Source organism: Perca fluviatilis, chromosome 19 (assembly GCF_010015445.1).
Source record: "Perca fluviatilis chromosome 19, GENO_Pfluv_1.0, whole genome shotgun sequence".
NCBI classification, from domain to species: domain Eukaryota; kingdom Metazoa; phylum Chordata; class Actinopteri; order Perciformes; family Percidae; genus Perca; species Perca fluviatilis.
Genome location: NC_053130.1, coordinates 19,594,678 through 19,609,303, shown reverse-complemented (window position 1 = coordinate 19,609,303; position 14,626 = coordinate 19,594,678). Strand labels below are relative to the sequence as shown.

Below are 14,626 nucleotides of genomic sequence, written 5' to 3'. Positions count from 1 at the left end.
CTTCACCTTCATCCTCCATTTGCTTTTTATCAAGGGTGATACAATATTTCAACTTCACAAGTGAGGAAATTGAGTTTTACATCTTAACAACCTGAAACCTAATGTTACAGATGTTATTGATTAAGAAGACTTTTTCTTAGTTTCTTCTTTGCTTTGTCTTAAGTCCAGAGACAAAAGACCGACTGGAAGGGCTGCTTAGAAGGTTTAGCAAGCTGTTTCGGTTACTGAGCTGTTGTACTCACATATTTCAGATGCTGCCGTGCCCTTCTGAGAAGACTGACTGTAGTATTCTCACTTTGAAAGAATGACAAAAATGCACCTGCAATTCTCTCCCCCTTATCGTCCCACTAGTATTTTTGCTTACCACCTATCTGGATACCATGTTCACAACATGCCTATTAAAAGGAAATGAAAGAAGGTAGCCAGATTGAGCTGAGTCATCATTTCAGTGGGCCTCTGTGCATTTCAAACCCCTAATGTGTCATCTGACAAACGGTTGAATAATAACATTTTAGGTTGTTGTAAGTTGCAACAGACCATTTTAGCCATGATACCGGCATTTTCATACCTCCTAAACATCTTAGCATTGTCCCTGCTGTGAGCATGTTAGCATGCTGATGTTAGCATATAGCTCCCGAACCTCACAGAGCTGCAGGCATGGCTGTAGGATTTAGTCTTATTTTACAAAATATAATCTGTGTCTAAATGACAAGGGCTTGTGACACAACAGAGCTTAGATCTAGACCTACTGAACAAAATACATTACATTACATAGCATTACATACATACTTTACGTTAGCAAAGAATGTGTTTTGTATGTTGTTTGTCTTATTGAAGCATTACTTGGGTCTTGAGTAACCTTGGAGTTGCGGCAAACCTTTGCTTTTTATATTGTCTGACATTACAAGACTCACTTAAATGATGGTTTCAGTGATTCATGTCCTGTCAATGTATGCAATATCAGAACTTATTGTTATTCTATCAAAGTGATAATATGTTGACTTAGATCAATGTAGACCTGCATTTCAAAATCCCCACTGCTATGAAACAGACAGACTTGTACTCAAAACAAAGCCAAGGTACATATGCCTATGCTTTCTGAGTTGGTTGTAACACGAGACGCCCTATTTTAACGATCTAAGCACACGGCGGGAAGCGCCTGGCGCAGGTGCGTTTAAAGCATGTACGAATCCACTTTTGTTAGTTTAACGGCAGAAAAAAAGGTCTGTGCGCCAGGGGCATGGTTCATAAGGGTTGTACTTAATGTCTTAATTAATCATAAGTGTGTTTTGGGCGTAACATGCAATAAACTAATCAGAGTGTCATCTCCCATTCCCTTTAAAAGCCAGGCGTGTTTGTACCTTGGCGCATTGCTAATATGATGGCAGATTTGCTAAGCAGGAAGGAGAGATTTTCAGGAGAAGAAACTGATCTGCTTGTGCGTGAAGTGAAAGCGTGCAAGCAGATCATATATGGGAACAAGCATAGTGTGCGCACGCTGTGCACGAGCCTAGGCTCAAGATAGCAATACGCCAAGAATGCACCTGAACACACCTCCCTGTAAGACCAGCACGCCTATGGGCGCACAGATCGGCGCAGGTGCATTTGCTATTTAAACGACGTGGGCACTGGACGGGAAATTGACAACTGCGTCGTTCTTAAACTAGCAAAGACACTTGCGTCGGGCTTTGTGCCGAGCCGGGTGCAAGATAGGGAGATTTGAAATACAAGCTGTTTAGCAAAAATGTTTAACAAGTCCATGTCATAGGCTGGAAGGTCGAGGGCTTTTCAGTTTAGTCTTTATGTCTGTTTTGATTTCCCTCCCATACGAGGTCAAGAGGATTACAGAGGCTGGATTTTGATTGCGAGGACTTTTTGACTCTGCTCAGCTCAGAATGTGGGGATATTTTAGGCATCCTGATGTAACAAGATGCCAAAGGGTGTCACCGGCCCCCTGTGCCAGGCAGTTTATCCGTTCTCCTGTTCAAAGAAGCTTGAGAAAATATAGTAATTATAGTGTGAAATGCTGTAGACTGTTCTGCTGCTGATTGCATTTCCATCAGTCTGGTAGTGTGTTGTTGGAAGCAGTTTGGACCAGTGTCATGTCCTAAATCGCTGGTTTTAGAGAACGTAAAAATCAATACTGGCCAAACATATCCTAACATCTAAAAAACTTTCCTTTTAGGATGGATAAATTACATTCACAAACCAGAAAATAAGACTCCACCCCTTTCCAGGATTACATAAGAATCAACTGTACTACAAATTCAACTCTACTACAAGCATTTACTTCATCAGTCATATTTGTTGTATGTAAGGAAATGAAGGACGTCACCTAAGTGGCACAGATTATGTGGTCTGCAGTTGCATGGGCAGCATGGTTTAGGGTTGTAGCTATTTATAGCCATGCACATGTGCTGAGTTCTACAAATAAGTGTCTCGGAGCTCTATGCTGTTTGAATGCTGGGGTGGACTGTTGGCTAGCACTGTGTTCGGACTGTAGACAAAGTAGGCCACACACAGACCACAAAAACCTTAACCTTTATACAAAACTGGCTACTGTGTGTCAAGATTTCAGTGTTTGTTATGTCATTGTTAAAAGAAGCAATGCACTTGAGTGTGCTGATATACAGTTCTCTGTTAATTACAGAAAGACTGTACAGTAAATAACAATGACTACTTAAATACTACCAGTTTAACTTCCTATCATGGGGTACATTTTAAAGGCTTCAATTCAAAATTTTCTAGGCAGACCCAAGGTTTTAAATGTCAAGAAGTTCAATGTAATATGAGAGAGACGTGGTTAGTCAGGCTTTCGTGACCCTTCAGAAGTCCCAAGCTGTTGGTTTACCCATTTTTAAACTGTAATCTGAATTTAAAGTAAGATGCTGAATTTAAAGTAAGGATGTTAAAACATCATAAGAAAATGTGTGCATTATTCCTAAATACTTAAAGCATTATTGTGAAGTGCTCTCATGTACTGTATGTAGTTCTAGTTGTTGTCAATTGTCACAATTTTGAGGCTCTTCCCGGTATAAGCAAACCTTTGCAATGAAATAAACATAATTAGGACTGTGTTCGATTGAAGAGATTCTTAGTCGACTAACACTCATTCAATTGTGTCGACTAATCGATGAGTTGATTTAATCGACAGATCTGTAAATCGGAGTTTCTCCGCAAAGAGTCATTCAAAAGGATGCATATATTGAATAAGATAATGCCTCCTTTGCATATTTAAACAACATTTCAGAAAATTTGTAATACAACAAATAATTGCCTTAATGAAAGTAATTAAAGTAGGTTTCACGGTGATATCTATTAGGTAAAATGTCAACCCTTACTTCTTGTGTTTACCAGAGATGTGCTCGTACGTTTCTTGGAAATAAGTCATTCAGCATGAAAAAAGCATCAAACATGACTAATGGACTAAAGAAATCTAAGTTGACTAAGACCAAAACGACCGATTAGTCGACTAATCGACTAAGAGGGAGCAGCCCTAAACATAATAGATTTAGTGATGATGATGGGTTAATGTTAGAATTAGAAAAAAGTCACTGAGTATCAAACCAGAGCCAAACAAATTGGTCACTTAGTCACTGTTTAGTGACCATGTCTTTGCTCCAAGCTTTTTCAGAGACTTCTTGATACAGCAGCTTTACTATTGTATAAAAAACTTAACCTTCAAACCGCGACTGATATAGCTGATAAAGTGTATGATCATATTGATCTGACATTATGTCATTGATATTGGTACGGGGACTGAGCTGCCTGATATCTGATCTTTACTCATATTTACTACTGCTTTCATGTTATGACCAAATAACTTACAACTACTGTTTTAACCCTTGTGTTGACTTTGGGTCAAATTGACCCATTTTCAATTTCTGTTTTATATCAGAAAATATGGGATGTAGAAATAAGCGCTGAAAATGTGTAGAAGAAAAGTTTTACAATTTCAAACGTTGGAAAAAGCAAAAACAAACTTTGAAAAAAAGGCGTCGAAAAAATAAATGTTCTTTTCAAGGTTGACGGGAAGACAACACAAGGGTTTTAAAGTGTAATTTATTTTGGGCTGATATCAAACCAGAATTCATTGTCAATTTTTATTCTCATTAGATCCTCAAGAGGGCACCATACTATTAAACACACCCTCATTTTTTAGGAAGCACAGGTACAGACATAACTTGTCTCATAGCATATTCAAACCTGCTCTCACGTTCTGCTTCACAGTTTTCACACCACCTGACCTTGGTGAATGTTGTTCTGAGTCTATTAAGTGTGCAGGTTATCTGTAATCTGTGCAATATGTCAAGAACAGAAGCCTATTGCTGCTGACCACGTCTGATAGCTGGCTGATGATACTCTCATTCAGCTCCCGTCCTTTGCTTTCGGTTGGAGAGTTTCCTGGAATTCTCAGCCAATCTATATTAATGAGTTTCTCAGGAGAGGTTTATATATTATTCAGCAAAGCTTAGATATGGGCATTTCAAACGAAATTAGTGTCCTATTGCAGGTCACACTGCTTCATTACTCTGTGATTTAGCTGTGACACAGAAAAAAACATCAGCAATGACAAAGCAGTACTGTCAGATTACTTTACTTTTTTGGATTCTTTTTTGATAAATGTTTTGTCAGACTCGGATGTGATATGTTGATGTGTTGCTTCCTTAATTTAATGTTTGGCTTTGTGCCAGGCCTTGATCTAGATGTGTAGACCATCATACAGAGTAATTGTCAGAGCAACCCATTTTCCAATTCTCAGCAGCTTTTACACATGCACTATTTTTAGATGAACTAAATGCAAGAATCTGTAGAGAGTACAGTCACAGGGCTTTAAGGTACCACCCCCCTTATTCTGATAATTCTAAATCCTGCCGTATTTTCTTCACACAGATTTTTGCTTCACTGGAATCCCACAATTTAAGACAGGACAGATTTTTTTCTATAACTTTCTTATGTTATTGGTATTCTCCGTATAATATTTCTTTTCTTCTTTTTTTTTTCTTTTTCAATTTGTCTGAAAGTTGAATATCTTCCATGTAGATTGCTTGTCCTTTGTTGGTATTGTTGTGTCGTATCATGAAGGGTGTTGATTGTTACTTGCCTGGATGTGTTCTCAGTTGTTTCTGCTGAGATAAACATTGTGGTGAGTTTTGGCAGATGCTCAATAGAGAGATGATTAACTGAAAACTTTTGCAAACTTGAAACTCGAGGTATATAGGTGGACATACTGCTCAAGATATATTGATATGAATTACTGAAGTATTTTCATGAATGAAATGATGGTACATTGCTCTTAAATTGCAGCTTGAATAAACTGTATCTTGCCACAGTAAGTAGGAACCATCCAGAAACTTTTTTCTTTTTCCAACTTTCTTTAAAAGAAGCACAGTTCTTTTTCTGTGGTTTTGAGTCTCTGCTGCTAGATAAACACTCAGCTGGGTGGAAACTCAAAATAGTGAGTAGCCATGGAAAACCTGACAGGACTCGTTCTTGATGAGAGAGGGAGTCGCGGCTTCCCTAGAGGCTGGTAGGCAGGCAGGCAGGAAGAAGGAGACTGTTGCTGCTTCCTCAGACGCTTATCCACATGGCATCCGTCTACCTGAACCCCGATCCTCTCGACAGCCCTCAGGAGCTAATGCAGAGCATGAAGTACCTGCTGAAGGCTGAGAGGGAGCATAGAGCTCACCTGGTAACTCTAATGTGCTGCATGGGTCAGTATTTATCTTGCTGCTGCTTCTTCTTGTCATTTCCTTGACAGGTTAGTCATGTCTGAGCTTGCTCATTACTTAGTTATTTATTAGTAGGTAAGCCTTGAGCAAAACTTCCTCTGTATTTGAGGATTATCAAAGGGAGGAGGTCATCTGTGTTGTTTGTCCTGTGGCCAATGTTCAGAAAAATACTTATCTTCCAGAGTGTTGTTGTCATTAGCAGCATAGTAAATGTGACTTAGCCGACAGATCGTAATGTAATTGATTGTACATGTGAGTTTTTTGGTGTGCACTGAGGTTGATTTAAAGGAGTTGTGTCAGGCAGCCGTGGAATAAGTCACAACTGTGGTGACTGGTGTGAATCTTGCTCTGCTATGACACTGGATAGAGGCCAATCTCAAGGAAGAGTCCAGCATTAAAAATACAAGTTCATAATGTTGGCGCAAAAATACAAATGTAGTTTTTATTTTTCTAATCCAAGCATAGTTTTTTTTTTACCTTTAGTATACTGTTAGAAATGTATTGATTTTGAGAAAATGTATATAACCCGTTTCCTTTTCCTTTTTAATTGCTTCCATTTGCATCCTGGTTTCACTTATGTCACTGACTGCAGGAAGTCTGGTTGCTATGGTAATGGGAAGCAAAAAAACAATGTGGTCAATAGCATGCAGGAGAGTGATGTCATTTCAGCCTCTGGGAAATGACATCTTCTTTATAGCCACTTCTGGGACCTGCGGTCTTTAAATGTCCTTACTTTTCTGCATCACTTTCATTAAAACTATAAATCCAAAAATAACATTGCACATGAGTCTGTACAGCAGGAAGCAACAGATTCACTTCAAAAATGAACTGCTAAATGCTTTAAAACGTAACTAAAGAGAGTTAAAGTGTTGACCCATTAGTAAAGAACTGCTGTTTCCCCATTTCTCTTTGTTCGTAGTTAACACTAAACATGAGAGGCCACATAACAGGCTTCTACAAAGCAAAATTGGCCTTGTCTAATGACAACCTTCTTCAAAAGAGATTTGTGTTGCCCCAACACCTCTGTGGTGATTGCTGTACAATGTAAAAATAATTCACAGGATGCATTTTTTCTTTTTCTTTCTCCAGATGAAAGAGACAGAGTGCAGAAGAAGACATTTACAAAATGGATAAACCAGCATCTGCTGAAGGTAAGAACACATTTGTGATAGCGTCCTTTTTTTTGAGAATTTCTGTATGTGAAAACTGATCTCATCCATTTGTGTCCCATGTTTTCCTATGGAAACTATATTCATTAATACAGAGGTGAAACCTAAATAATAGTTCAAATTCCAACTTTTCTTCCACCATACGACAATCAGCAAACCATTTTCCTCTAACATAAACAATCCATTAGAGAAGAATTGGCAGTGATAACAATTACCACTCTCCATGTTGGGTTCCAACATGCTAACATTCCTGCCCAGATATTATTAAAGCTTGTTAAAAGTAATTTAGCATGGCATATGCTGTTGCTCTGCTGCAGCAACAGGTTGTCTTTTGTTATTTGAATCGCTTACTGTGGGGCTTCATGTGTATGTGGAATTTAATAAAACACTTTAGCAGACAGACAAGCACTGGCAAGTCTCATCTAATAGGCCTTTGTACAAAATGCATCACTACCTGGTAATCATGCGTAATGTTATACTTTATAAAATCCATGCATCAGTGGTGCATTAATCACTGCTATTACTACAAATTACTCTAATGTCTGTGATGTAAAAGGCATAAACATGTAGTTATGTGATATATAAATTAAGGGGATTTCATTCATTCATTTACTTCACTATTATTAAAGTGCATGAAAAGCAATCCCACAGCGTGAGCTGCTCAATGGTACTGATATACAGTAGATGCGTTAGCTGAGGCCATGAGTCCTGTAAATGGGATATCTTCCAGGGAGGGAGTAGCTTGCCAGATATAAATGAGCAGCAGCAAATATGGCTAAGTAATAGAAACATTTTAAGACTCAGGAATTCCCAAACATAAATAAATAAATCAGTCACCAAATGAGCAACGAAAGCAATGATAGAAGTTCAGTTATTTTTGTATAAGCTGACTCAGCAGAGACAGTTTTCAGAAAGTCCATTCTTGCAACTGCATCACCACATTTGTTGTAAAATGTGTTTTATGAAATGTGCTTAAACTGAAACTGAACCCCAAGTTGATTGAGTGGTTCTAAGAAAGAAACATCAGCCGCAGTGGTTGAGTTGTAGTTAAGAATGTGAGAGACTTTCATGGTTGCTGGTATAACCCTCAAAGATCTCTTCTGCGGTCAGATATTTAAAAACCCCATGTACAGTAGTTGTATAGGTATATATTTGTTATAATGAACAGTCATCAATGAACAGTTGTTTTAATAACAATATTTATAAGAGTCATTATAGTATTTGATTTTTATTTTGTATCTCAAGCAAGGCTTGTATCTTCAAGTCTATGCAAGTTGACTTTCATATAATGTTGATATAAATAGAAGGTAGGAAATCAATCAAAGACTAATTGTATGCTTTGGAAAACGGGTGGCAGTCGCATGAAGCATATGAAAGGTTTAGCCACGCTAGCAGTGTGTGTCCACCACTTTGGTCCTGACTGAAATATCTCAACAACTAACTGCTGCCTCTGGTGATGACTATAGCCTCCAGACTTATATTACATGACACGATGCTGAAGGGTCAATTTAAGGGTCAATCCTTACTTGATGGGGATGGGGGGATGGGGCTTCCAGTGAATCAGTGCTGATGACTGTCATGTGATGTTTTCAAACAGGAATGTATTTATTATTTCCAATAAGAGAAATATTAGAAGGATGAACGTTGCATGCATACCAGCTGCTGGTTCCTTAAGGAAATACCTGCAACAGCTCACACTGTTTCATGAGGGCCACATTATGTAAACTTTGTCACAACCGAAAGAAAAAGGAAATTATATATTATGTTTATAGTACTGCAATAACACAGGACACATGTAGAGAGAAACACAGACGTGAGTATAAAAACAATATGCTCTGTACTGCAGTTGTTTGAACCCGTTGAACTTGAGTTGATGGTTTATTTAGAATATTTGCATTTTACTTCAGGTTTGACAGTCAGATTCAGAAATCAGAGGTGCTGAGTAATAGTTGGGGACCTGCTTTGTTGACCCAATAACATAAGGGTGCAAGACTATTTTGGCTCCACAGCTGTGGCTGCTATCTGGGATTACAGTGCTGAAAGCCCTGTGTGAAAGCAGGTCAGCGGGCAGCAGGGTGATTACAGAGGTGCGGTATTTAGGACAGGAAGGAGAGATGGGCCTACAGGACGGAGAAAGACTCGCACCAGAGTTGTTAAGTGCCTCGCTCAAGTATTTAGATAAGGTGTCACAATGATATCCTGTGTATTTTTATTCTACATTTGTTTCAGTTTAGAGGGAACTGTTGTAAAATGTGTAAAACGGGTTTTTCGTAAACTAGGCTTAAACTGAAACTGAACACCACATTGATTGAGTGGTATGAGAAAGAAACATAAGAGGCTGTGGTTGATTTGTAGTTACACCAGGTGTAAGAATGTGGGAGACTTTCATGGTTCCTTTTATAATCCTTTAGAAAAGATCTTTATCTTTTCTTTAGACATTGAGATTATCATGGTTCAATAACTGCGGTTAGAGATTTTGAAAACACCACGTACAGTAGTTGTATAGCTATATTTCTTACAATGAACAGTCGTCAATGAAAAATTGTGTTAATAACAATATTTGCTCACATTTTGCTTTCTTTCTTATGTCGGTAGGTACGAAAGCACATAAATGACCTGTATGAAGACTTACGAGATGGACATAACCTGATCTCACTGCTGGAGGTTTTGTCTGGAGACACATTGGTAAGTTAACGTGTTTCTGTTGTTTTAATTTCCGTGGTCAGTGTTTCTAATATATATAGAGAGAACCCGAACTAAAAAAAAAACAAGGTTTGTCAGAAACACTGATCATGTTTTGGTACATGTGAACATGATCCTATTGAGTTCTTAGAACAATGTCCTTTGAGATCAGTCTTATGAAATCACAAAACATTCAGATTGTCATTAGACACCAATAATGAAAGTGAGCAATGTATTCCTCTTTCCCTCCCTACATCTGACTTACATAACTGATGGTAGGAGGGAATCCTGGGATTTGAGGGTCTGTAATCAGATCTGCTGTGATTTTTACATCCACCGAAACTAACTCAATAAAGTAAATTTTTTGTTTTTTAACTGTATGCAGGTTTTGAACATTTTACAAGACTATTTTGTTTCTTTTTCCTTATCCATTCTGGGATATATCTATGAAACTGACTGATGTTTGATAAGTTGTGTTATGCTATTAGATGTAAGATGTGGTACAGTATGCCTTGCTTTAAATATGTTTTCTTGGATACGCTGAGGGATGGGCCACTTTGTGCCACAGTAGTAGTGTTCAAGTAGCGACATACTTGAGTGGGATATTAAATACTATGATCACCAGCAAAAGTTGTTGTCTTTCAGTCAACAAAATGTTAGCAAGGAAAAGCTAGCAAGAAGGAAAACTAGCTCGGACTAACTAGGAAAACTAGTTCTTGGCCACAGATAATCATCGTTATTAACAAAGTTTAACTTGCTAACTAGCCTTTCTAACGCACTAACTGCCAAAGGCTACCTTCATTCTTTATTTGGACCCCCCATTCCCCAAGCAGGAGCTAACCATAACAATTAGGCTTGGCTGTAGGAATATTATGGTCAGTGACCTTAGAAGCTGCAGTAAAATCCAAGAGCACAGCCCAGAGCCGTTTCCTGTCATCTACTGTATATTAGAATAAGTAACATAAACTGCAAGCGTGGAATATCCCATCCAAGCTACATGGATACAGTATGTAGAAACGGCACCAATGTATCGGTCTGTACAAGAAATTAAAAGCAAATTACTACAGACATTCCTATGCTTGTTTCAAAAGGTGAAATGTATTTAAATAGCACAATTACATGAGCAGTTATTTAAACCTCTGTATGTAAAATCCCTGTGGGTTCTCTGCTGGTCGTGACTGTGTCCTGAACTCTTTGTACTCTTGACCTTTATGGGGCCAACATTGCTGCACTTCTGTTCATAAAAATTCACGTCCGGTCTTATTGAAAATGCCCTTTTGCAAATATTAATGCACAATAACTGCACCTGACAGTAATAAAGTAATATTACAATGAGCAGCGTTTCTTTTGAGTGCAGGAAGCTGTGCAGTTATGGTGATTAAAACACAGCTGGAATGATTGTTCTGTCAAAACATGAAGTTGATCGTCTCTAGGTGTGGAACACTTTTCAAATGCTAAGTAACCAAAACTTTTCACAAATATGAAAGTGTAATTGTACTATGTTAATCCAGGTGCCCAATAGGTTACTTTGCATCTGTTATTTAACCAAATGGTTAAAAGAAGGATTGTGGAAAGTGTCATCTTATACAATAGTCTAATTTTATTTGTAGAAATGTAGAAATAAACTAAATTGAAAGTAAATGAAATACAACAATAGGTTCTTGATGGGCCACATTTTTTTTTGCAAACTGTAATGCAAAATTGTCCGGTATACACTGTAATATTGTTAGCAATCAATGTCCATATTACATGTTATTTTAACCAAAAATAGGAAACTGTCATAATGTTCAGTCTTTGGTTTATGGCCTTATTCTAGCAGTATGGGGCCTTTTTTTACTTTGTTCATGAGAAATCATAAGGGCATTAATTCTAAATAGTTCAGTATTATGTATGAGTCTAATCCCTCACATATAGAGCACATAGCTGCACAGTGTATGTAGCTGTAGTACTCTAGCCTAAGACGGGAGCTACTGCATGTTAACCAGCAGGCTATTTGCAGTATTATTTCATTTCTATGTTAACATGTCATTCTTTCATCTTATATTAAATTATGTTAATACAGTCTCTGTGCAGTCCTGAGCTCCATAATGTTATCATGCTGTGATGTCCCTTACTGTATATAAACTGCATGTATTCCTATGCAAGGAGCCCCAGCAGTTACTCCCTCCTTCAGTGTGACTAACTTTCATCCTCTATAAGCTATCTATTTTCTGTTTACATCCTGTTTCCCTTCTACTTTCCCCCTCTTCTGCTCTCCACTCTATGATTGGTTTCTGTCCATTGTCTAACTTCCTTTTGATTTGGCCGCCGTGTGTGTCCATGTCTTCCTTTCTTTCCCATGTGTTGCCTTTTCGGTGATAAGCCAAGGGAGCGTGATTTTCTGAAGACATTGCGGTTGGTGAGTGGGACAGAAGCATGTGCAGTTGAGCAGCATGGAGACACGGTGGATGATGATGATAAGGGGGTACGTGTGGCTTGCCCCTCCACCCCCTTTTAACAAACTAATTCAGAGTTGTGTTGTGGCCAGTTAACAGGAGTGTAGAAACAATCCCACTGTATGATTTGTCTTTTTGTAGTCTTGCATAATTGTGCTAGGAGATATTGTAGTTCTTCTATATGCTTTCAGAGTATTGTTTCCTTTTCCCCAATTTAGCTAAATTTGTGATTTCTATGTTTCCTAATGCCACTTCTTCTGATCAGGAAATAATGTCAGAATCCTTGTATACATGACCAGATGATCCTGATGATGCAGATAAATGTGCACATGATCTAAAGACCCAGGCATCTTCATGCTCAAATTTTCTTTTTGAGCATGCATCAACAATATATTTGGCACGCTGACCTTGCAAAGGCATTAAAGAGATGCAATAAATTATTAAGGAAATTGCCCATAATGCTTGGGTCTTTATATCCATCTCATTAGCTTTGCCCATCATTGAGCCATACAATCAAAGTGCTCCAAACCTTCGTGAGCATCAGGACATTTTTCATCTGCATGCTTTTGGGTATCTTAAAGCCTCAAGAGCTCTTCATAAGTGTATGAGATTCACAGAATGAAAGCTGTGGGAGATGGGTTTATTAAATATTGTTGCTTTGCTGTTGAGATGAGCGGGATTTCTCTCTCAGCTATCATTAACTTAGAAATATGGCTGAATGCAGCACTGGTCTTTTGCTGCTGCTGTTGCTGCTGCATCCTGGCTTCAATGCATTTTCCATTTCATTACCTCATGCTGTGGCCCTTTACTGTCAGCGTGTATTTGCCACAAGAGATTGGATACTTGTTCGAACAATGCAGCATTCTGCTATCATTTTTAAGATTTACATTTAGTGTCTACAGCACAGCGAACCAAATGTATTACTGTGTTTTTGTACACTTTAGCTGTGAGAGTGTGTTAACTAGCAGGCTTACTTGGTTCGTTATTACACGTTAACAGCAAAATTTCTAGAGATGCAAATGGTGGAAAATGTTCTGTACATGCACAGATTTTGAGTGGGGCTGCAGAAATGTCTGCTCTTTTTTTGGGTAGAGCTTATTGTGCGTTCTTTGAAGTCTTTACCTCACCAGATCAGCGGGTAAGAACCTGGAAGCATGTCCTGTGTCCACCATGTTACTAATCATTGTTTAAATGTGTCCTCTGATATTGAGAAGAAGCTGATTGCCATGCATGGCCCCTCGTCCCTCTTTATGTCCACAGCCTCGGGAGAGAGGGAGGATGCGCTTCCACAGACTCCAGAATGTACAAATAGCACTGGATTATTTGAAGAGGCGGCAGGTAAGGATTAAATTCAAGCCCACTCTGAAACTCTTGTTCTGTCACACTTTCAATTGGAATACATTTGAGCCAACATTTTCATAAACCTTTAAAATGTAGACTGCAGGTCAAATAAATGTGTCTGCCTTTCCTGTCCTCTCAACGATTCATAGCAGTATTCAACTGAAAGTCCACATAATTAAATAGGAATTTTCACACTTTGAGGAAGCAATTATACAAAATGTTACAGCTGAATAGCACACTAAAATAGAATAAAAGTAAATATATTAGTTCATAGTGTATCTTAGGAGTTGCATTATATTATGAGAGATTTGTTTACACGTTAACCCCTAAGGCAGGCAAATGCAAACAAAGGTAAACGTCATTGAACTGGGAATGCAAGTGGCACACTGTGTCTGAATATCTGTGCTCAGACACACAGTGCCACATTGTGTGGGACAGCCCCATTCAGTGGTGATTACCTAGACACTGCCTATTCTCCAACACTGTTGGACTCGTGGCATTTTCCATGTTCCTTGATGAAAATTCAAATTCAGTTTCCACAAATAGTCATGGCAGCATTTAAGGAGCGCCGACTACAAATCCCATCAGTGGGGTTTTAGAGAGCTTTGATTGCCCTCCCCTCCCCCACCACTCAGGATGTGATGAAGAACACAGCCTGGCTGAGCTGTAGCCAGATGTGACGTAAGGCTTGAGACAAAGGAATCATAGATGGTCACAAATGAGTTGTTCTATTGTTTTAGCTGCTGTACATATCAGACACATTCATGCACCTTCTGTAATAAGTAAATGTTTATGGATCTAACTGTTTCAACTTCCTTAAATCTCCTCCTGCAGTTTATTGATTGCAATTATTACAGATGATCAGGCTGGCACTGGAGGGATAAATGAACTGCTCCATTAAAACAAGAATGTGGTTAGACTCTGGTTTTCTCTATTAAGTTTTTTGCGAATTCATTAAATGCACATACTTTTTCACTCCGACATGATAAAACAGTCCTAGCAGGTTTATAGCATTTAATTAGTAGCAAGCATTCATTCTCTCTGTCATCTCAGACCCACAGTGTTCCCTGACATAATATAATGACTGTTGTGCCACCTTGTGGTGCTTGATAAAAGACAGGCATATGAGTCAAAATAGAAAGAACACAGTTACACTCATACTTTGTAATAATACACAAATAAATGTAAAGACCATAATGCCATATTGTGAAAACTCAAGAGCAGGGTTTGCTCACTTTTGTAAATATGTGATATGTGAATGATGATG

General features: G+C 38.4%; 1 protein-coding gene across 3 annotated transcripts in view; it reads left to right on the top strand.

Moving 5' to 3' along the window:
• dst (dystonin) overlaps window positions 1–14,626 on the top strand; it is a 107,193-nt gene that overhangs the window by 16,394 nt on the left and 76,173 nt on the right. The window contains exons 5-8 of one of the 3 annotated variants that reach the window (XM_039784873.1): window positions 6,822–6,883; window positions 9,497–9,586; window positions 11,946–11,981; window positions 13,279–13,356. In XM_039784873.1, coding sequence (XP_039640807.1) covers window positions 6,822–6,883; window positions 9,497–9,586; window positions 11,946–11,981; window positions 13,279–13,356 — 266 coding nt within the window. Of the gene's footprint in view, window positions 1–6,821; window positions 6,884–9,496; window positions 9,587–11,945; window positions 12,048–13,278; window positions 13,357–14,626 lie in introns of all 3 variants that reach the window. The other 2 variants (XM_039784875.1, XM_039784874.1) reach the window with 2 other exon arrangements.